This window comes from Balaenoptera ricei, chromosome X (assembly GCF_028023285.1).
Source record: "Balaenoptera ricei isolate mBalRic1 chromosome X, mBalRic1.hap2, whole genome shotgun sequence".
Classification (NCBI taxonomy): domain Eukaryota; kingdom Metazoa; phylum Chordata; class Mammalia; order Artiodactyla; family Balaenopteridae; genus Balaenoptera; species Balaenoptera ricei.
In genome coordinates this window covers 67,338,734-67,363,384 of record NC_082660.1, presented here as the reverse complement: position 1 = coordinate 67,363,384, position 24,651 = coordinate 67,338,734, and the positions used below count along the sequence as shown (strand labels likewise).

Here is a 24,651-nt window from a genome sequence, read left to right as displayed (position 1 = left end):
AAGAACCTTGCATTCCTGGAATAAACCCCACTTGATCATGGTGTATAATCCTTTTAATGTGCTGTTGGATTCTTTTTGCTAGTATTTTGTTGAGGATTTTTGCATCTGTGTTCATCAGTGATATTGGCCTGTAGTTTTCTTTCTTTGTGACATCTTTGTCTGGTTTTGGTATCAGGGTGATGGTGGCCTCGTAGAATGAGTTTGGGAGTGTTCCTTCCTCTGCAATTTTTTGGAAGAGTTTGAGAAGGATAGGTGTTAGCTCTTCTCTAAATGTTTGATAGAATTTGCCTGTGAAGCCATCTGGTCCTGGGCTTTTGTTTGTTGGAAGATTTTTAATCACAGTTTCAATTTCAGTGCTTGTGATTGGTCTGTTCATATTTTCTATTTCTTCCTGGTTCAGTCTCGGTAGGTTGTGCATTTCTAAGAATCTGTCCATTTCTTCCAAGTTGTCCATTTTATTGGCATAGAGTTGCTTGTAGTAAACTCTCATGATCGTTTGTATTTCTGCAGTGTCAGTGGTTACTTCTCCTTTTTCATTTCTAATTCTATTGATTTGAGTCTTCTCCCTTTTTCTCTTGATGAGTCTGGCTAATGGTTTATCAATTTTGTTTATCTTCTCAAAGAACCAGCTTTTCGTTTCATTGATTTTTGCTATTGTTTCCTTCATTTCTTTTTCATGTATTTCTGATCTGATCTTTATGATTTCTTTCCTTCTGCTACCTCTGGGGTTTTTTTGATCTTCTTTCTCTAATTGCTTTAGGTGCAAGGTCAGGTTGTTTATTCGAGATGTTTCCTGTTTCTTGATGTAGGCTTGTATTTCTATAAACTTCACTCTTAGCTTTTGCTGCATCCCATAGGTTTTGGGTCGTCGTGTCTCCATTGTCATTTGTTTCTAGGTATTTTTTGATTTCCCCTTTGATTTCTTCAGTGATCACTTCGTTATTAAGTAGTGTATTGTGTAGCCTCCATGTGTTTGTATTTTTTACAGACCTTTTCCTGTAATTGATATCTAGTCTCATCGCACTGTGGTCAGAAAAGATACTTGATACGATTTCAATTTTCTTAAATTTACCAAGGCTTGATATGTGACCCAAGATATGATCTATCCTGGAGAATGTTCCATGAGCACTTGAGAAAAATGTGTATTCTGTTGTTTTTGGGTGGAATGTCCTATAAATATCAACTAAGTCCATCTTGTTTAATGTATCATTTAAAGCTTGTGTTTCCTTATTTATTTTCATTTTGGATGATCTGTCCATTGGTGAAAGTGGGGTGTTAAAGTCTCCTACTATGATTGTGTTACTGTCGATTTCCCCTTTTCTGGCTGTTAGTATTTGCCTTATGTATTGAGGTGCTCCTATGTTGGGTGCATAAATATTTACAATTGTTATATCTTCTTCTTGGATCGATCCCTTGATCATTATATTGTGTCCTTGTTTGTCTCTTGTAATAGTCTTTATTTTAAAGTCTGTTTTGTCTGATATGAGAATTGCTACTCCAGCTTTCTTTTGATTTCCATTTGCATGGAATATCTTTTTCCATCCCCTCACTTTCAGTCTGTATGTGTCTCTAGGTCTGAAGTGGGTCTCTTGTAGACAGCATATATATGGGTCTTGCTTTTGTATCCATTCAGCCAGTCTGTGTCTTTTGGTGGGAGCATTTAATCCATTTACATTTAAGGTAATTATCGATATGTATGTTCCTATTCCCATTTTCTTAAATAGTTTATGTTTGTTATTGTAGGTGTTTTCCTTCTCTTGTGTTTCTTGCCTAGAGAAGTTCCTTTAGCATTTGTTGTAAAGCTGGTTTGGTGGTGCTGAACTCTCTCAGCTTTTGCTTGTCTGTAAAGGTTTTAATTTCTCCATCAAATCTGAATGAGATCCTTGCTGGGTAGAGTAACCTTGGTTGTAGGTTTTTCTCCTTCATGACTTTAAGTATATCCTGCCACTCCCTTCTGGCTTGCAGAGTTTCTGCTGAAAGATCAGCTGTTAACCTTATGGGGATTCCCTTGTGTGTTATTTGTTGTTTTTCCCTTGCTGCTTTTAATATGTTTTCTTTATATTTAATTTTTGAAAGTTTGATTAATATGTGTCTTGGCGTGTTTCTCCTTGGGTTTATCCTGTATGGGACTCTCTGTGCTTCCAGGACTTGATTAACTATTTCCTTTCCCATATTAGGGAAGTTTTCAACTATAATCTCTTCAAATATTTTCTCAGTCCCTTTCTTTTTCTCTTCTTCTTCTGGGACCCCTATAATTCGAATGTTGGTGCGTTTAATGTTTTCCCAGAGGTCTCTGAGACTGTCCTCAGTTCTTTTCATTCTTTTTTCTTTATTCTGCTCTGCAGTAGTTATATCCACTATTTTATCTTCCAGGTCACTTATCCGTTCTTCTGCCTCAGTTATTCTGCTATTGATCCCGTCTAGAGTATTTTTAATTTCATTTATTGTGTTTTTCATCATTGCTTGGTTTCTCTTTAGTTCTTCTACATCCTTGTTAAATGTTTCTTGCATTTTGTCTATTCTATTTCCAAGATTTTGGATCATCTTTACTATCATTATTCTGAATTCTTTTTCAGGTAGACTGCCTATTTCCTCTTCATTTGTTAGGTCTGGTGTGTTTTGATCCTGCTCCTTCACCTGCTGTGTGGTTTTTTTGTCTTCTCATTTTGCTTACCTTACTGTGTTTGGGGTCTCCTTTTCACAGGCTGCAGGTTCGTAGTTTCTGTTGTTTTTGGTATCTGTCCCCAGTGACTAAGGTTGGTTCAGTGGGTTGTGTAGGCTTCCTGGTGGAGGGGAGTAGTGCCTGTGTTCTGGTGGATGAGGTTGGATCTTGTCTTTCTGGTGGGCACGTCCACGTCTGGTGGTGTGTTTTGGGGTGTCTGTGGCCTTATTATGATTTTAGGCAGCCTCTCTGCTAATGGATGAGACTGTATTCCTGTCTTGCTAGTTGTTTGGCATAGGGTGTCCAGCACTGTAGCTTGCTGGTCGTTGAGTGAAGCTGTGTATTGATGTTGAGATGGAGATCTCTGAGAGATTTTCGCTGTTTGGTGTTACGTGGCCCTGGGAGGTCTCTTGTGGACCAGTGTCCTGAAGTTGGCTCTCCCACCTCAGAGGCACAGCCCTGATGCCTGGCTGGAGCACCAAGAGCCTTTCGTCCACATGCCTCAGAATAAAAGGGAGAAAAAAATAGAAAGAAAGAAAGAAAGAAAGAAAGAGGATAAAATAAAATAAAATAAAACTATTATAATAAAAAATAAGAAAAAAATTATTAAGAATAAATGTATTCAGAAAAAAATTTTTTTTTAATTTTTAAAAATAGATTTATTAATTTTTTGTAGTAAAAAATAAGAAAAAAATTATTAAGGAAAATATTAAGAAAAAAATGTTTAATTTTTTGAAAGAAAAAATATGAAAAAACTTATTTAAAAATTTTTTTTAATTTCTAAAAATAGAAAATAAGGAAAAAATTATTAAGAAAACATTTATTAGGAAAAAAAATTTTTTTTAGTAAAACAACAAAAATAAACAAAAAAAAAACAAAACAGAAAAAACACGGACGTACCTAACCCTAGGACTAATGGTGAAAGCAAAGCTATACTGACAAAATCTCACCCAGAAGCATACACATATACACTCACAAAAAAAGGAAAAGGGGAAAAATTAATATGTTCTGCTCCCAAAGTCCACCTCTTGAATTTGGGATGATTCGTTATCTATTCAGGTATTCAACAGATGCAGGCACATCAAGTTGTTTGTGGAGCTTTAATCTGCTGCTTCTGAGGCTGCTGGGAGAGACTTCCCTTTCTCTTCTTTGTTCGTACAGCTCCCGGAGTTCAGCTTTGGATTTGGACCCGCCTCTGCGTGTAGGTCGCCTGAGGGCGTTTGTTCCCCGCCCAGACAGGACGGGGTTAAAGAGCAGCTGCTTCGGGGGCTCTGGCTCACTCAGTCCGGGGGGGAGGAAGCGGTACGGAGGAGGCGGGGCGAGCATGCGGCAGCAGAGGCCGGCGTGACGTTGCAGCAGCCTGAGGCGCGCCGTGCATTCTCCCGGGGAAGTTGTCCCTGGATCACGGGATCCTGGCAGTGGTGGGCTGCACAGGCTCCCGGGAGGGGCAGCGTGGAGAGTGACCTGTGCTCTGCTTGCACACAGGCTTCTTGGTGGCGGCAGCAGCAGCCTTAGCATCTCCTGCCTGTCTCTGGGGTCTGCGCTGATAACCGCGGCTCACGCCCGTCTCTGCGGTCCGTGCTGTTAGCCGCGGCTCGCGCCTGCCTCTGGAGCTCATTTAGGCGGCGCTCTGAATCCCCTCTCCTCGCGCGCCGCAAAACAAAGAGGCAAGGAAAAGTCTCTTACCTCTTTGGCAGCTGCAGACCTCTTCCCGGACTCCCTCCCGGCTAGCACCGAAGCCCGAGCCTCAGCTCCCAGCCCCCGCCCGCCCTGGCGGGTGAGCAGACAAGCCTCTCGGGCTGGTGAGCACTGCTCGGCGCTGAGCCTCTGTGCGGGAATCTCTCCGTTTTTCCCTCTGAGCCCCTGTTGCTGTGGGATCTGTGCTGATAGCCGTGGCTCATGTCCGTCTGTTGGGTCCGCGCTGATAGCCGCGGCTCGCGCCCGTCTCTGGAGTTCGTTTAGGCGGCGCTCTGAATCCTCTCTCCTTGCGCGCCGCGAAACAAAGAGGCAAGAAAAAGTCTCTTGCCTCTTCGGCAGCTGCAGACTTTTTCCCGGACTCCCTCCAGGCGAACACCGAAGCCCGAGCCTCAGCTCCCAGCCCCGCCCGCCCCAGCGGTGGAGCAGACAAGCCTCTCGGGCTGGTGAGTGCTACTCAGCACCGATCCTCCGTGGGGAAATCTCTCCGCTTTGCCCTCCGCACCCCTGTGGCTGCGCTCTCCTCCGTGGCTCTGAAGCTTCCCCCCTCTGCCACCCACAGTCTCTGCCCACGAAGGGGCTTCCTAGTGTGTGGAAACCTTTCCTCCTTCGCAGCTCCCTCCCACTGTTGCAGGTCCCGTCCCTATTCTTTTGTCTCTGTTATTTCTTTTTTCTTTTGCCCTACCCAAGTACGTGGGGATTTTCTTGCCTTTTGGGAGGTCTGACGTCTTCTGCCAGCGTTCAGTGGGTGTTCTGTAGGAGCAGTTCCACGTGTAGATGTATTTCTACTGTATCTGGGGGAAGGAAAGTGATCTCCGCATCTTACTCTTCCGCCATCTTGCCCCTCTCTCCATGACTCTTTTTGAATTATGGTTTTCTAAGGGTATATGCCCAGTAGTGGGATTTTTGGGTCATATGGTAGTTCTATTTTTAGTTTTTTAAGGAACCTCCATACCGTTAGACTTTTATTCTGTCTCCTGCTTGCCCCATTATCTGTTGCTCCAGGCATGTGCAGGTAGTGTATGTACTTTATATACTTTATGTACTTTATATACTTCCAACAAACAACACCGAACACAGCTCCAGCCTGAAGAGAGCTCTGAAAGGTGCAAAAGAAGGTTAGCCCCTCAGCCAGGTGTTCAGGAAGCTGCCAGACAAGTCAGAAGACACAATCACAATTCTTTGAGAACAAGGCTTACATTTCCCTCTCTGATAGCAGCCAGCCATACCAGGAATGAGAGATACCATCCATCCCCTTAGCTACCTCTGATCTGGGGAATGGGATATGATAGGTGAGTATGCACAAATGTGGTAATGCTCTCTGCTGAAATTTAGCAATTTCTTTCCTCTTTATGTACTCCCTGGTTGTTATATGTTTTTTTTTAATTAAATTCCGGAGTTCTAAAAATTGTTTCTGTCAGTTTTTGACAGCTTAATCATTGTTTTAGTGGAGGTACACTTTTTTGAAGTTTCATACTCTGCTGCTTTTGGTGATGTCACTCTTTGTATTTAACATCACAATTGCATTGATATTTTTACCAAAAAAAACCAAACAACACCACGTTTTCCTTGTTAATAACAGAAAAATTAACCTAGGCATTTCAAGGTTATCAATCAGGAAGAGTAAAATCACTAGGTCCAGTGACATTGTTGGTATTGTTAGTATTGATAATGTTAGAAATGTCCATCTCCATTCCGCCATTTACTAGCTGTATGAACTTGAGCAAGGCAGCCTCTCTGAGCCTCAGTATCTAGTTTGTAAAATGGGAATAATAATAATAGTAGATACCTTGTAGGATTGTAGTGAGAATGAAATAAGATAATGTAGTGTTGGGCAGAAGGCCAGCCAAATAATGATTGCTTAGTGAATGATAACTGTTGTGGTTCTTCCTAAAAATGATTATAGTATAGCTGCTTCTAATCCATGTTGCATCATAATGCAAAAATACCTTAGCAAACTAAGATCCAAATTAAAATATGAAAAGTGGATAAAATATTGATACTAACTACCCTGGCCTTCAGTGAATCTGCTGTTCTGTTCTGGGCTAAGCATCTCCAGGGATGAACTAAAATTGAATGGTATTTTTGGGTGGATGATGGTAGGAAGGCCGTCAAGATATATCTTACCATTGCATTTGCCTTGCTGTCATATTTATGCCTGCATCTGTTAGCTTTAGACTATAAACTCCTAAAACGTGAGGAACACTTATTTAAATTTTTTGTTGTGTGCACTATGTAAGTTAAAAACCTTTTTATATTGCAACAGTGTATCCAGTCTAAGAAGGTTGATATGGCAATTTAGAGCAAGGTTTGTTTACTCTTGAAACATTCTTAGAGTGACTTTATGGCTCTAGGTGCTTCTCTTGAAGGCATTTAGAAAAATATACTGCTCATAAAATGCTTCTAAGAGAGCTGTCAAGTTTCTTCCCAGCATTATTTGAAAACAACTGTTCTAGTCATTGTATGAATTATGGTCACCTTATGAATTTTCAAAGTGCAATTGAAAAGAAGAGTGGATATTTTTAGAAAAAACTCTTGACATGTTTTCAGGGCTCAAATAGATAAATGAGAGGCAGCAAAATTAAGACATTTTTGTGTATATACTTTTGAAGGGGTGCAATATCTTTTGAAAAGTTTCCTTTTGTTTTCATTTGAGAAACTAAGTCAATTGTTTTGGACAATAATTGTGTTACCAGAAATACACATTTGTGTTCTATATCTTGTCTCTGTTCAATAAGACCATGAGGAGATAATGAGTAGAGGTTAGCAGCCTTCTCAGGTTTGAGTGCCATTAGCAGTACTAAACTAACAAAAAAAAGGCAGAAGAGAAAGAGAAATCTACGAACACATAAGAAGAGAGCAAAAGGAGGTAGCAAAGAGATAAAGAGGAGTTACCCATGTTGAGGGGAGTGGCACATTGCTATCAGCCTGAAATGTGCGTGTTTACCTACCTCTGCAGCAGAAATTAACTTTTAGCATGCTAGAAAGAGACTATGGATAAGCCAAAAGGAATTTAAAATGCACAAAACCAAATACCTTCTTCAAAATACCTTTTCCATCTAGTGCTCAGCAGGAACTCATTAGGTATCATTTGTAAGCCCTGGAGTTGAGTTTATGTTTATATCAGTACTTTTAGTATGTACCTGTGTTAATAAGCAAAGATTATGTCACATATTTCCTACCAAAGGACTGCCTGTTATTAGATTTTGTTGGAGTGCATATAAAGAAAGCTAAAGTATTTTGGATATGACCTGCATAGGTGAGCCTTGCAGAATGACCCGAGTAAATGAAAATCCTATCTTGTATGAGTTTAGGGTAATTTTCCAGGTAATTTGCTCATCAGTGGCAATCTGATACATCTGTAAAAGGCAACAAACATAAATGAGAGCATTTACAGAAAAGTATAACTAAACAAAGTGGCAGGTCTGCTACTGATTCAAATGGTCCAGCTATGGAACTTAAAGTTAAGAAATGTGCTTGAGAGTTTTCTTCCACATCCATATTAGTAAACATAAAGACTGAAAGTTGCAACTGTAAAGTAGCAAAAAAATAGGTCCAATTCCACTTTCTCAACTTCTTTTGCATTATCTCAGCATTCCAGCTGCAGTGTGAAATGTATGGTAATGTCTCCATTCTGTGCACAAACACAATAGGGCTAGGAATCTTAGAAGCACTGAGAGATTCATACCAATTTCCTAAAGTTCTAATGAACGAGCCCAGTGAAATAATTCACTATTAAATGTGTCTAAAATACGCCCTTGGTGAATTACTCTTAGTGTGATAAGGTTCTCTTTATGCGTTTTCCCCCTAATTTCATGATTTAAAATGAATTGGTTCTGAACGTTTTTGTTGTTGTTGTTGTTTTTCTTTCTTTTTTTTAAATACTTTTTAACATTCAGTCATTAGTTTTTATTGCTCTGAATTTGGCAAATGCCTTGTAATTCTTTGTTACTTTATTAGCAAACAGCATGGAATTTCACACCACTTAGATGAAACATATGAAGCAGAGAACAGGTTTCATGATGACAAAAATGTGATAATAAATGAGTTTCTTATATGAATGGGGAACAAGGTCTAAACTTTCTTCACAGAAGTTGCCTAAACAAACATAAAAACTATGAAGAGTTTTTGCACAAACTGCTAAATAGGCCTTGCTGCTGGTGTTATGCCCTCAGAGATGTAAAAATTTGGTAGATAAAAGGAAAACTGGTTGAGGAAGAGGGGAATTCTGTGGATAATTTTTGTTCATGAGTTGATTTTCTGTGATGGTGGTGGTGGTGATTTTTTTGTGGAGGTGTTTTCTTTTGTTTTGCTATGGCGTTCTCAGAATCCTTAGAGGCTGCAGGGATTTTAGAAATCATCCAGAGCAGGAGGTGGCTGTAGGGAATTTTAGAAATCATCTAGAGCAGGAATCAGCAGTCTATGGCCATTGAGCCAAATTCAGTATGCCACCTAATGTTTGCGAGGCCTCTGTGCTAAGAATTTTTTTTACATTTGTTAATGGTTGGGAAAACAATCAAAAGAAGAATAATTTTTTGTGACAGATGACAATATGAAATTCAAATTTCAGTGTCTGTAAATAAAGTTTTATTTGAGCACAGCCACACTCATTCATTTGTGTGGCACAAAAACAGCCACAGCTGTTTTTGTGCCACAGTGACAGAGTTGAGTAGTTGTGACACAGGTTATATGCCTGCCAACTCTAAAATATTTGCTTTCTGGCCCTTTAGAGAAAAAAAATTGCTAATCCCTGTTCTAGAGTCATCAAATTTTGTAGCAATGTAGTTCAACCTGATGGTTTTGTGGTTTTTTTTTTAAACATCTTTATTGAAGTATAATTGCCTTACAATGGTGTGTTAGCTTCTGCTTTATAACAAAGTGAATCAGTTATACATATACAATATGTTCCCATATCTCTTCCCTCTTGCATCTTCCTCCCTCCCACCCTCCCCATCCCACCCCTCTAGGTGGTCACAAAGCACCGAGCTGATCTCCCTGTGCTATGCGGCTGCTTCCCACTAGCTATCTATTTTACATTTGGTAGTGTATATATGTCCATGACACTCTCTCACCCTGTCACATCTCACCCCACCCCCTCCCCATATCCTCAAGTCCATTCTCTAGTAGGTCTGTGTCTTTATTGCCGTCTTGCCACTAGGTTCTTCATGGCCTTTTTTTTTTTTTCCTTAGATTCCGTATATATGTGTTAGCATACTGTATTTGTTTTTCTCTTTCTGACTTACTTCACTCTGTATGACAGTCTCTAACTCCATCCACATCATTACAAATACCTCCATCTCATTTCTTTTTATGGCTGAGTAATATTCCATTGTATATATGTGCCACATCTTCTTTATCCATTCATCTGTCGATGGACATTTAGGTTGCTTCCATGTCCTGGCTATTGTAAATAGAGCTGCAATGAACATTTTGGTAAATGACTCTTTTTGAACTATGGTTTTCTCAGGGTATATGCCCAGTAGTGGGATTGCTGGGTCGTATGGTAGTTCTATTTTTAGTTTTTTAAGGAACCTCCATACTGTTCTCCATAGTGGCTGTATCAATTTAAATTCCCACCAACAGTGCAAGAGTGTTCCCTTTTCTCCACACCCTCTCCAGCATTTATTGTTTGTAGATTTTTTGATGATGGCCATTCTGACTGGTGTGAGATGATATCTCATTGTAGTTTTGATTTGCATTTCTCTAATGATTAATGATGTTGAGCATTCTTTCATGTGTCTGTTGGCCATTTGTATATCTTCTTTAGAGAAATGTCTATTTAGGTCTTCTGCCCATTTTTGGATTGGGTTGTTCGTTTTTTTGTTATTGAGCTGCATGAGCTGCTTGTAAATCTTGGAGATTAATCCTTTGTCAGTTGCTTCATTTGCAAATATTTTCTCCCATTCTGAGGGTTGTCTTTTGGTCTTGTTTATGGTTTCCTTTGCTGTGCAAAAGCTTTTAAGTTTCATTAGGTCCCATTTGTTTATTTGTGTTCTTATTTCCATTTCTCTGGGAGCTGGGTCAAAAAGAATCTTGCTGTGATGTATGTCATAGAGTGTTCTGCCTATGTTTTCCTCTAAGAGTTTGATAGTGTCTGGCCTTACACTTAGGTCTTTAATCCATTTTGAGTTTATTTTTGTGCATGGTGTCAGGGAGTGTTCTAATTTCATACTTTTACATGTATCTGTCCAATTTTCCCAGCACCACTTATTGAAGAGGTTGTCTTTTCTCCACTGTATATGCTTGCCTCCTTTATCAAAGATAAGGTGACCATATGTGCGTGGGTTTATCTCTGGGCTTTCTATCCTGTTCCATTGATCTATATTTCTGTTTTTGTGCCAGTACCAAACTGTCTTGATTACTGTAGCTTTGTAATATAGTCTGAAGTCAGGGAGCCTGATTCCCCCAGCTCCATTTTTCGTTCTCAAGATTGCTTTGGCTATTCGGGGTCTTTTGTGTTTCCATACAAATTGTGAAATTTTTTGTTCTAGTTCTGTGAAAAATGCCAGTGGTAGTTTGATAGGGATTGCATTGAATCTGTAGATTGCTTTGGGTAGTAGAGTCATTTTCACAATGTTGATTCTTCCAATCCAGGAACATGGTATATCTCTCCATCTGTTTGTATCATCTTTAATTTCCTTCATCAGTGTCTTATAATTTTCTGCATACAGGTCTTTTGTCTCCTTAGGTAGGTTTATTCCTAGATATTTTATTCTTTTTGTTGCAATGGTAAACGGGAGTGTTTTCTTAATTTCACTTTCAGATTTTTCGTCATTAGTGTATAGAAATGCAAGAGATTTCTGTGCATTAATTTTGTATCCTGCTACTTTACCAAATTCATTGATTAGCTCTAGTAGTTTTCTGGTAGCATCTTTAGGATTCTCTATGTATAGTATCATGTCATCTGCAAACAGTGACAGCTTTACTTCTTGTTTTCCGATTTGGATTCCTTTTATTTCTTTGTCTTCTCTGATTGCTGTGGCTAACACTTCCAAAACTATGTTGAATAATAGTGGTGAGGGTGGGCAACCTTGTCTTGTTCCTGATCTTAGTGGAAATGGTTTCAGTTTTTCACCATTGAGGACAATGTTGGCTGTGGGTTTGTCATATATGGCCTTTATTATGTTGAGGAAAGTTCCCTCTATGCCTACTTTCTGCAGGGCTTTTATCATAAATGGGTGTTGAATTTTGTCGAAAGCTTTCTCTGCATCTATTGAGATGATCATATGGTTTTTCTCCTTCATTTTGTTAATATGGTGTATCACATTGATTGATTTGCGTATATTGAAGAATCCTTGCATTCCTTGGATAAACCCCACTTGATCATAGTGTATGATCCTTTTAATATGCTGTTGGATTCTGTTTGCCAGTATTTTGTTGAGGATTTTTGCATGTCTGTTCATCAGTGATATTGGCCTGTAGTTTTCTTTGTTTGTGACATCTTTGTCTGGTTTTAGTATCAGGGTGATGGTGGCCTCGTAGAATGAGTTTGGGAGTGTTCCTCCCTCTGCAATATTTTTGAAGAGTTTGAGAAGGATAGGTGTTAGCTCTTCTCTAAATGTTTGATAGAATTCACCTGTGAAGCCATCTGGTCCTGGGCTTTTGTTTGTTGGAAGATTTTTAATCACAGTTTCAATTTCAGTGCTTGTGATTGGTTTGTTCATATTTTCTATTTCTTCCTGGTTCAGTCTCGGCAGTTTGTGAATTTCTAAGAATCTGTCCATTTCTTCCAGGTTGTCCATTTTATTGGCATAGAGTTGCTTGTAGTAATCTCTCATGATCCTTTGTATTTCTGCAGTGTCAGTGGTTACTTCTCCTTTTTTATTTCTAATTCTATTGATTTGAGTCTTCTCCCTTTTTCTCTTGATGAGTCTGGCTATTGGTTTATCAATTTTGTTTATCTTCTCAAAGAACCAGCTTTTAGTTTCATTGATTTTTGCTATTGTTTCCTTCATTCTTTTTTCATTTATTTCTGATCTGATCTTTATGATTTCTTTCCTTCTGCTAGCTTTGGGGTTTTTTTGTTCTTCTTTCTCTAATTGCTTTAGGTGCAAGGTTAGGTTGTTTATTCGAGATGTTTCCTGTTCTTGAGGTAGACTTGTATTGCTATAAACTTCCCTCTTAGCACTGCTTTTGCTGCATCCTATAGATTTTGGGTCGTCGTATATCCATTGTCATTTGTTTCTAGGTATTTTTTGATTTCCCCTTTGATTTCTTCAGTGATCACTTCGTTATTAAGTAGTGTATTGTGTAGCCTCCATGTGTTTTTATTTTTTACACATCTTTTCCTGTAATTGATATCTAGTCTCATAGCGTTGTGGTCAGAAAAGATACTTGATACGATTTCAGTTTTCTCAAATTTACCAAGGCTTGATTTGTGACCCAAGATATGATCTATCCTGGAGAATGTTCCATGCGCACTTGAGAAAAATGTGTATTCTGTTGTTTTTGGGTGGAATGTCCTATAAATATCAATTAAGTCCATCTTGTTTAATGTATCATTTAAAGCTTGTGTTTCCTTAGTTATTTTCACTTTGGATGATCTGTCCATTGGTGAAAGTGGGGTGTTAAAGTCCCCTACTATGATTGTGTTGCTGTCGATTTCCCCTTTTATGGCTGTTAGTATTTGCCTTATGTATTGAGGTGCTCCTATGTTGGGTGCATAAATACTTACAATTGTTATACCTTCCTCTTGGATCGATCCCTTGATCATTATATAGTGTCCTTCTTTGTCTCTTGTAATATTCTTTATTTTAAAGTCTATTTTGTCTGATATGAGAATTGCTACTCCAGCTTTCTTTTGATTTCCATTTGCATGGGATATCTTTTTCCATCCCCTCACTTTGAGTCTGTATGTGTCTCTAGGTCTGAAGTGGGTCTCTTGTAGACAGCATATATATGGGTCTTGTTTTTGTATCCATTCAGCCAGTCTGTGTCTTTTGTTGGGAGCATTTAATCCATTTACATTCAAGGTAATTATCGATATGTATGTTCCTATTCCCATTTTCTTAAATGTTTTGGGTTTGTTATTGTAGGTGTTTTCCTTCTCTTGTGTTTCTTGCCTAGAGAAGTTCCTTTAGCATTTGTTGTAAAGCTGGTTTGGTGGTGCTGAACTCTCTCAGCTTTTGCTTATCTGTAAAGGTTTTAATTTCTCCATCACATCTGAATGAGATCCTTGCTGGGTAGAGTAATCTTGGTTGTAGGTTTTTCTCCTTCATCACTTTAAATATATCCTGCCACTCCCTTCTGGCTTGCAGAGTTTCTGCTGAAAGATCAGCTGTTAACCTTATGGGGATTCCCTTGTGTGTTATCTGTTGTTTTTCCCTTGCTGCTTTTAATATGTTTTCTTTATATTTAATTTTTGAAAGTTTGATTAATATGTGTCTTGGCGTGTTTCTCCTTGGGTTTATCCTGTATGGGACTCTCTGTGCTTCCAGGGCTTGATTAACTATTTCCTTTCCCATATTAGGGAAGTTTTCAACTATAATCTCTTCAAATATTTTCTCCGTCCCTTTCTTTTTCTCTTCTTCTTCTGGGACCCCTATAATTCGAATGTTGGTGCGTTTAATGTGGTCCCAGAGGTCTCTGAGACTGTCCTCAATTCTTTTCATTCTTTTTTCTTTATCCTGCTCTGCAGTAGTTATTTCCACCATTTTATCTTCCAGGTCACTTATCCTTTCTTCTGCCTCAGTTTTTCTGCTATTGATCCCATCTAGAGTATTTTTAATTTCATTTATTGTGTTTTTCATTGTTGCTTGGTTCCTCTTTAGTTCTTCTACGTCCTTGTTAAATGTTTCTTGCATTTTGTCTATTCTATTTCCAAGATTTTGGATCATCCTTACTATCATTATTCTGAATTCTTTTTCAGGTAGACTACCTATTTCCTCTTCATTTGTTAGGTCTGGTGTGTTTTGACCCTGCTCCTTCCCCTGCTGTGTGTTTTTCTGTCATCTCATTTTGCTTATCTTACTGTGTTTGGGGTCTCCTTTTGACAGGCTGCAGGTTCGTAGTTCCTGTTGTTTTTGGTATCTGTCCCCAGTGGCTAAGGTTGGTTCAGTGGGTTGTGTAGGCTTCCTGTTGCAGGGGACTAGTGCCTGAGTTCTGGTGGATGAGGCTGGATCTTGTCTTTCTGGTGGGCCTGTCCACGTCTGGTGGTGTATTTTGGGGTGTCTGTGGCCTTATTATGATTTTAGGCAGCCTCTCTGCTAATGGATGGGGCTGTGTTCCTGTCTTGCTAGTTGTTTGGCATAGGGTGTCCAGCACTGTAGCTTGCTGGTCGTTGAGTGAAGCTGTGTATTGATGTTGAGATGGAGATCTCTGAGAGATTTTTGCCGTTTGGTATTACGTGGAGCTGGGAGGTCTCTTGTGGACCAGTGTCCTGAAGTTGGCTCTCCCACCTCAGAGGCACGGCCCTGATGCCTGGCTGGAGCGCCAAGAGCCTTTCATCCACACGGCTCAGAGTAAAACGGAGAAAAAATAGAAAGAAAGAAAGAGGCTATAATATAGTGAAGTAAAATAAAGCTATTATAAAGCAAAGCTATACAGACAAAATCTCACCCAGAAGCATATACATATACACTCACAAAAAAAGGAAAAGGGGAAATGTTAATATATCCTGCTCCCAAAGTCCACCTCCTGAATTTGGGATGATTCGTTGTCTATTCAGGTATTCAACAGATGCAGGCACATCAAGTTGTTTGTGGAGTTTTAATCCGCTGCTTCTGAGGCTGCTGGGAGAGATTTCCCTGTCTCTTCTTTGTTAGCACAGCTCCCGGGGTTCAGCTTTGGATTTGGACCCGCCTCTGCGTGTAGGTCGCCTGAGGTCGTCTGTTCCCCGCCCAGACAGAACGGGGTTAAAGGAGCAGCTGCTTCGGGGGCTCTGGCTCACTCAGGCCGGGGGGAGGGAGGGGTACAGAGGAGGCGGGGCAAGCCTGCGGCGGCAGAGGCGTCGTGACATTGCAGCAGCCTGAGGCGCGCCGTGCATTCTGCCGGGAATGTTGTCCCTGCATCACGGGACCCTGGCAGTGGCGGGCTGCACTGGCTCCCGGGAGGGGCAGTGTGGAGAGTGACCTGTGCTCGCACACAGGCTTTTTGGTGGCGGCAGCAGCAGCCTTAGCGTCTCATGCCCGTCTCTGGGGTCCGCGCTGATCACCACGGCTCGCGCCCGTCTCTGGAGTTCGTTTACGCGGCACTCTGAATCCCCTCTCCTTGCGTGCTGCGAAACAAAGAGGCAAGAAAAAGTCTCTTGCCTCTTTGACAGCTGCAGACTTTTTCCCGGACTCCCTCCCAGCTAGCTGTGATGCACTAACCCCTTCAGGCTGTGTTCACGCCGCCAACCCCAGTCCTCTCCCTTCGATCCGACCGAAGCCCAGCCCGAGCCTCAGCTCCCAGCCCCACCCGCCCCGGCGGGTGAGCAGACAAGCCTCTCGGGCTGGTGAGTGTTGCTCAGCGCCGAGCCTCTGTGCGGGAGTCTCTCTGCTTTGCCCTCCGCACCCCTGTGGCTGCGCTCTCCTCCGTGGCTCCGAAGCTTCCCCCCTCTGCCACCCGCAGTCTCTGCCTGCGAAGGGGCTTCCTAGTGCGTGGAAATCTTTCCTCCTTCACGGCTCCCTCCCACTGGTGCAGGTCCCGTCCCTATTCTTTTGTCTCTGTTATTTCTTTTTTCTTTTGCCCTACCCAAGTACGTGGGGAGTTTCTTGCCTTTTGGGAGGTCTGTCGTTTTCTGCCAGCGTTCAGTGGGTGTTCTGTAGGAGCAGTTCCACGTGTAGATGTATTTCTACTGTATCTGTGGGAAGATAGGTGATCTCCGCGTCTTACTCTTCCGCCATCTTCTCTGTGAACCCCGGTTTTGTGGTTTAATGAATGAATACTTAGGTGATGCGAGCAGCCCAAGATCCTTGAGCTATTTATTCATTCATTCAACACACATTTATTGAATATCTAACACAATGAAGGAAATCCTTTTATCCTTCAACTTACAGTTGAGAAATATAATTATAAAATCTAAGAAGTTAGTCTAACATTTTCTCTCCTCTCCCTCTCCTCCTCTTACCCCTCAGGTCCCCCACCCACCTCCCCCCTTACTTCCTCTCCTTTTCTCCATACCCCTCCCCCCACAGCTAGTTTCTAAGAAGTTGGGAAGAAAACCAAGTTTAAATAACATTTATTTCAGACTTTTAAACTTTTAAAGTAAGTTAAATGTAATTTTAAATTATGTTTCTCTTTAAAAATGTATCAAGAGCTTAATTTTAAATGTTTTAGGTTTATAATCATCAGATGATAACAATATTCATGCATGACTGTTTGATACTGTTAAGCATTACATGCATCATGAATGGGTAATTGTAAACTTAGTTCTGTTTCCAAAGCCTCAGGAATGCAGAATATATAATTGACTCCAAAATCCCTGATGGGTTGACAATTTATAAATTGCTCTTTAATCTCTGTTTATTATTAGGTAATTCTTCAAGTGTCATAAACACTGAACATAACTTGTATTATGAAAGCTAACTATTTTAAAAAAGGATGCAATCATATTTAGTAATCACTAAAGAGTTATTTAATAGGATTATTTTTAGTAAAATTGAATTTTTACCTTAAAGGAAAAATGCAATTGTAATGGAATAGGTTTTGATTTTATTAGCCTCCGATGCTTGAATCTTAGTCTCATTTATGTGGAGGTAGTTCTGTCTGCTAGATTGATGGTTTTAGTGCTGATAAAATTTTTGTAAATAATAATTGAATGTCTACACAGAGCAAGATATTGTGCCTATGCAATTATCTATCGAGGATTAATATTTTTATTAATTAGTGGACAGATAGTTCTGTTCTAGATGAGAGCGTACATTATTATGCTTGGATGCCACAGAATCCTTGACTTTTAGGTTCTTCCAGAATTTCTTCTTTTTTTAGGTAAAATAAACATGACTCTCCAGTGTTTTAACTTACATGCCTCTTCAAATGGACTGGCAGATTGTCATTTTCAGAATACTGCATTTGTATGGTATCTGTGAACAGTAGTCATGTCTGTTATTTTCAGTAATATATGATTTATTTCTGTGTGTGTCTTTGGAGGGATGGTGTTATAAATAAATTCAGAGGCTAGATTTATTGAAGAAATAAACACAAGCTTCTCAATTAAGATTTTTAAAATCCAAGTAATAACTGAAGCATTTTCACTTTATTCCATAAAAATCACAGAATTTTAGAGTTGAAAGGGACTTTAGAGAGCATCTAGGCCAACCCTCTAATTTTCAAATCAAGTTTCAAAGAATTAATCATCTTGTTTTCCCTTGTTGCCCTCCTCCATTTAAGTTTTTTTGTTGTTGTTGTTGTTTGTTTTGCCATAAACCCCTTCCTTCAGAGTTGTAAAAGTAGAGTTAATCCCTAACTTACAAATATATTGTGTTTCAGAAGTGTTTGTAAGTCTGTTGTTTAGAAGTCAGAACATTTTTTTCCATAGAAACAATATTTTAATTAGTGGTGGGACTAACCCTCAAAAGGAGTTAACACATTATGTGACTGTTGTTTTTGTTTTTGCTTTTGCAATGAAAGATGTTTTAAATAATCAATGTTGATCTTCTCTGGGGAACAGGAAGGAGATGGCATTGTAGAGGAGCATGTCAGGGGCTTTCTTTTTATCTGTTATTTCTTAGGTGGGGTAGCGAATACATGTTGTGTTCATTATATTGTTTTCTGAGCTTTTTATATGCCTGATATAGTTCATAATTTTACAATGCTATGTTAGTAATAAAAGTTCAGTTTGAATGTGAACATTTAAAAATTATTTACCTTGAATCCTGATGCATAAGGGAAACATGGTTTGATTAGAGAAGGATAGAGATAGCTAGAAATTTTGAAGGGGTTTTATGGGTACTTTCAAGGGCTTAGATTTTTTGATAAATTATCTTTATTTTGACCAATATCATTTTAGAAAGTATGTTTTTGCTGTTAATTTAAATGTGTCATCAACATTTATCTTTTACCTATTGGCCATATATAGGCAACGTTTCGAGAGAGAATAAAGCAGGTGGATAGTCATTGTGAGATAGCTGGGTAAATTTTGAAAGGCAAAGAAGATTAAATTGCATATGCATGTGCAGACATATGCGAGATCTTGCTTGAAATATAGTTACTTGAACTGGGGGCTTATGAAAAATAGGAAAATGAGGGAGTAAAGCTTGTATGAGGTCTGAGTAGGGTGAAAGACAGTGAGGAAAACAATTGAGTTAAGCACCAGAAAGGTATCATTGACAGTAGAAGGCTTATAGAGGTTTGAGGGTACATGGCATGTTGTAGGAGCTTGGGTTTGGCAAGACAGTGTGCAAATAGCTATTAGTATTTTTGAAATTTTTATAATTCAGGGAATGCCTTATGTATTTACAAGTATACATAAACAGAAACCGCTACCATTCATTACATTCTAGAAAACAACTGAGTTAATTTTCTCAATAATTTGGTTAGCTTTTTTGTGTGTATGGAGGTTGTTTTTTGGTTGATTTAATTTTTGCTCTTTTGCAGTATACAACATTGACTTTTTTTTTTTTAATTATTTATTTATTTTTTTTTTAATTTAATTTATTTATGGCTATGTTGGGTCTTCGTTTCTGCGCAAGGGCTTTCTCTAGTTGTGGCAAGTGGGGACCACTCTTCATCACGGTGCGCAGGCCTCTCACTATCGCGGCCTCTCTTGTTGTGGAGCACAGGCTCCAGACACGCAGGCTCAGTAATTGTGGCTCACGGGCCCAGCCGCTCTGCAGCATGTGGGATCCTCCCAGACCAGGGCTCGAACCCGTGTCCCCCGCATTGGCAGGCAGACTCTCAACCACTGCGCCACCAGGGAAGCCCAAACATTGACTTTTATATGATGACATTAATCCATTTGTACAACTCATGTATAGCTTAGGGAAAACCTAAGTACTACCTGCCTTTTGAGAGATTCTTGACCTAAGAAGCAAATTTTTCTTCACTAAATTGATGGTGCATTTTAGAAGGATGCGTGTCCATTCTACAGATGTCTATTTTTTATTCTGCTTTCTTTCAACTCCACTTCTGGAATATTATCAAGACAAAAAATTGGCCCAAGAATCCATCACCTGGTTACAAACCTTGGCAAAAGTGATCTTGTGACCAGTATCTAAATTTAGCGTTCACATTAAGACTAAAGAGGGATCACACACAAGGTAGAACATAATAAAATACAGTAAAGAGAGGAGTGTTTGAAAAGATCATAGAAGCCATTTAAGAAAGAAATGGGGTTGAAGACTTCATCGGAGGCTTTCAGAAACAAAGAGAAACCTAGAGAGAAAGAGGGTAAAAAGAAAGTACAATTTGACACTTTTAATGGGTAATATAATTTACTTTATATCTGGACCACACATTTTATTTTTTACCTTTTTAGGTATGTATTAGAAACATAACCATCTTTCTAATATTGGCTATGGTTTTAGTTTTATGTATGTTTATGGACAGTAAAAGAAATCTATGAACATTAACTGTCCACTCTGAAACTTCTTCCCTCTTTTTTTTTCTCTTCTGCAGATCTCAGAGTCATTAAGACATACCACATGGCAGAGACTAGGAAAAGGCAATTCAAGACAGTTATTAGACGCTACAAGGGTAAGATGAAGCAGACACTTCTACATATAGCTAGGAAAAAGGTGTAAGCCCTTGGAGCATTTTCCAATTTATACTACATATTTTATATTTTCCAAATAATTTCCCTTTTTATTTTTTTTCTAAGTACTGGCAAGATGAATAAGAAGATATGTTTTTGCTACTGGAAATGGAGAAAAAAATCTTGATATTTTTCTACTCCTGAAGAAATCTGTCTGAATCTCTTGAGATCAATGCCAACTAGAGTAATGTTTTTAGAAAGCTTTTATAAATGTAATGGCAGCTTGTTGACGCTTAAATTTATCCTGGTAATTTGTATGTGATATATGGAATGCTGTACATTTTTCAAGTGATTAAAGTTTCTTTACCTTAGAAGATGTTCAAATATCAGAATATCAAGGTACTGTAAGCTTATTAGAGCCTGTGGGGTAAAGTCATGAGAGTTTACATGTTGATGAGGGTTATTTTTCATTGCTAATGTAATTGAAAGACGCCTTTAAAAATTCTCAGTGCTTTAAAGTGAGGCAAATAAATCTCCAAGATAGAAAGACTAGAAAATTAGAAGACAGTCTAAGTCCTGAGTACTTCCTTTATTTTTTCTTTTTGATTAACAATTATTTGCCATTAAGGTACAAAGCATTGTTCTAATTTATGCAGAAGCTGTAGAAATGAATTAGATTTTCCATTATTTAATTAAAGTTTTAAGTTAAGGTGCTCCATCTTCTCATTGTTTATAACACCACTGTATATTTATATTTTAATCTTTTGCTGTGTTGAAGACCTCATTATCTTCTGTGTTATTTACTAGACCCCTTGATGTAACATTGCTCAGTCTTTTAGAGGGAAAAAAATGTCACAAAGTGACATTGTCACACTAAATATTACCTTTTGATGTTTTCCCTTTCAACATGCTTCAAGATTGTTGATCCAAAAATCAGTAACCCATTTATGGCAATTACTTTTTGGGTCTCAACTGGTGAGAACAAGAAGGCACTTTTGCTTTCTGTAATTCCATTTTCATAGCTTGGTCCAGAGCTGATAACTCTTAGGATTCAGTATTGATACACGTTTGTGTTTGTAAAAAACTATGCCCTTGTTCATTAATTATTGATTATTATGGCTACTGAAGAAGCATTATTATATCCATGTAGTTAAGTAATTTTTTGAGGAAACACTTTAAAATTAGCAAGCCTAAATTTTAAGCCTAATCTTTACTATCTTTTCAACTACTATATTTTCTCAAATGATTTACTTTTTATATTTTTCTAACCTGAGCAGTAATCTAGGGCCTTTTAAAAAATTATAATAGGCAAGATATTTGCATATTTTCAAGACTAGTTGGGAAATTTATAGATAGCTTTGTTTTATAAGCTAATTCAACAAGCCCATGTACAAAGACACTGTGGTATGGGCCATGGGAGATACAAGGATAAAAGAGACTGTCCCTAATCTTAAGAAAATTACCATATAGTAGTAAAGACAAAACACGTATGCAGGTTACTCTAGCATAAGATAGACTGTGAAGAAGTAAATTGTACTTTGTTTCTACATATATATATTTGTAAGCCAGAATAATAAGAAAAAGAATCAGTTATGTAAGATCAACTATATTAAATTGTAAAGCAAAAATGTTATACGCATGGAAAGCAAGTGGGATAGAATTAATTAACTGTATTATATACTTGCCAATGAGAGAGTTACAGGCTACACAGTACCTTAGTAGCAAATGATGGTAAGAAAGCTGGTATAAGTCGAATAGAAGTATATTACAAGTTAAATCTTTTAAACATTAATTTCAAAAACTATTTAGAGAAAGTAACTTCTGTATGAGTAATTTGTTATATCTCAATATTCTTTGTATAAATGTGTCTGTAAGTTTATTATGAAGGTGTTTTACTTAGCTATGCTAGGCTCAAAGGTATGCCTCTGAATTTGTTGGGGGGGGGCATTCATTAGATCAGATTTTTAAAGATCTGAAATTCTTTAATAGCTAATGGATGGCTTGGTATCATCTTCAACTAGGTTCTTCAGGTATGGCCACTCATAGAAAAGAGGACATGTTGGCATGGTCATGCAGGAGGAGGACTCCACACAGACCCGAAAGAAGGGGTAAGAGACAATAACAAGTACCTGGAAATTCTTATAGCTGATTGGAAGATAGATATATTAAAGATTGTTATATTACAGAATATTTTGATTGACTCATGTAACTGCAGGTTTTCTAATACAAAACCGTATGAATTGACCATGGTTATATAGATCAGATTTTCTCAAGCTTAAGACAAAAATATCGTGATTGACTAAAAAAGAAAAAAAGTTAGTTGCCAACCTAAGTATTTTAGTTCTTTATTTTAAATAGCATTGGTTGTGGTTATTTGTTATATAATCTAGCATTTTATATATAGATAAATTACATTTAGCTCTTATAAGTAATGTGTATGTGTGTGTGTATGTGTGTTAAGGTTAATGTTTTCCCTTCTATACTCTTGGTTTAAAAAGATTCTAGAATGTCCCCTAGCTTCATGGTAAATCCTCCATTTACCTGACCCATTTATTTAATTATCCATATTCTTTATCATTATCATTATACAGACAAGCTAAACAGTAGGGCCACTGAAATCAAAAGATTTAATTGCACTACACTTTTTCTAAGTGAGTGAAACTGTCATTGGAATACTGTTATACAATTCTCCATCTGGCCCTCTTTCTCTAAGCTTGCCTTTATTTTCTTCCTCTAACTTCACCCAACCAGTATATGCATGGTATCTCTAAGTAGAAGTGATATTTTCAGGTTTATTGGCAAGTGAACAAATTTTATGTTAAAGTGCTCTCTAAACTGTAGAGAGATAAATAAATTTTATTTTATTGGTGCGAGGTGATTGGTAAGAAAACCTTTCCAGTGCTTTTCTCCCTGTTTCTTTAATCCCCCATGTAGCTTCTTTCACAGAACTCAAAACACATCACATTCATGTTTCTATCCCATTTTTACATATTAACATTTGTCCTGGTTGTCTTTAGAAACAACAAAGTATTATAAAATAGAATTTTAAAAAATTAATACAAATACTGAAATTTGTTTATCCATATATTATGGATATATGGGTATGGCATGATATCATATCATTAGCATGATATTTGCCAGCTTTCAGGATTGTCACCAAGGCGTCTTAAGGATAGTTTGTAAGTAATGCTCTAAACACACCAAAAATATGTTGACTAATACAGGAAAAGCAGTCTTAGACTCAAGCAATATAAACTTCAAGATAGATTATTCTCCAGTAAAATAAAAACAAAGCAAAAATCATTGTAAATCTTTATATTTGGTCTCTTCTTTATCATTTGTTCCCTGACATCTTTGTGTTACTTTAGCCTCATTAGCTAAAAAGAATCATAGAATAATAGAGCATGAAGGCTACACCAGAATAGAGGCAATATGGAGTTGCAGTTAAAAGCCTGAGCTCTGGAGCCAGACTGCCTAGATTTGAATCTTGGCTCCATCATTTCCTACTGGAATGACCATGAGCAAGATACTTAATTTCTGTATGTATCAGTTTCTTCATCTTTAAAATGGGGCTGATAATCATAGCAAAGGGGATTTGAATGAGTTAACTCCTCACACCATGCAAAGCTCTTGAATAGTGCCTGTCACATAGTAAGTATTCAGTAAATATTAGCTGCTGTTACTGTAATGTGAGATTGTTGTTAAGTCCTATACTCTGCTGTTGTCCATTCATTTTACAAGTATGTATTACTGAATACCTGCGTTGTGCATAACTCTGTGTTAAGTAACTGGAGATACAGTAATGAGCAAGACACAGTCCCTGCTGTTCAGAAACTTAACAGTTTAGATGGCAGAATATCTAAACTACCATGTAGAAATTTTATCACTCTGACAAGTTATAGATTTTACCTTATAACCAACTGAAACTTTTATCACTTTACTTTCTATGCATTTCTACTTGTATGTTCTTAAGCATTAATAATGCTACTCAGAAGGTATTTAAATCATTTGTTTATCCAGTGTGGCTATAGTAAAGGGGTTGTGAAAAAAGAGTGGCAGTTTCAATATTTGGAAGCTCCTGTTGTTAAAATAGATGAATTAAAGTCTTATTTGTTTTATAATAGAATCTTCAGATTTTTAAAGGATTTTGGAACTTTGCTCCTGCATTTAAACTTTATTATGTGCCTCTTTGGGAGAAGCATCTGTTAGTAAATTTAGATAATCCTGTGCTCATAATAAAAACACGAATAATGCAGAGCTTAATATAAGGACTGCTTCCTGGACTTTGCTTGACATACTCTTTTTTTAATGTTAGAAACATATCCTCATTGATTGGATATTGTCAGAAGCTAGTAGTATTGAAAGAGAGATTAGCATTTACTAGAGCAATCAGAGGCTTTGATATAAATATTGATATAATCAAAGAAGTGAAACAGCAACTTAGAGTATTAAAAAATGGAGGATTGGAGAGAGAATGGAATAATAAGCCTCCAGGCTTGTTAAAATGAGTGGACACACAGACCAGTGGACAAGAGTACCTGTATGACATGGAGAGGCCATTTTTCAGCTCTGATTACATCCATCATCAAGCAGCCTTATGATCTTTATTTAATTTCTCAAATTGACTTCCCTTTGAGATAGAGAATTCACTGACTGGCCAATGCGAATATCAGTCAACTTG

At 38.2% G+C, this 24,651-nt stretch overlaps 1 protein-coding gene across 1 annotated transcript in view; it reads left to right on the top strand.

Moving 5' to 3' along the window:
• ABCB7 (ATP binding cassette subfamily B member 7) overlaps positions 1–24,651 on the top strand; it is a 151,010-nt gene that overhangs the window by 54,357 nt on the left and 72,002 nt on the right. The window contains exons 2-3 of the mRNA XM_059911792.1: positions 19,895–19,972; positions 21,992–22,078. Of these exons, the coding sequence (XP_059767775.1) occupies positions 19,895–19,972; positions 21,992–22,078 (165 nt within the window). The remainder of the gene's footprint in view (positions 1–19,894; positions 19,973–21,991; positions 22,079–24,651) is intronic.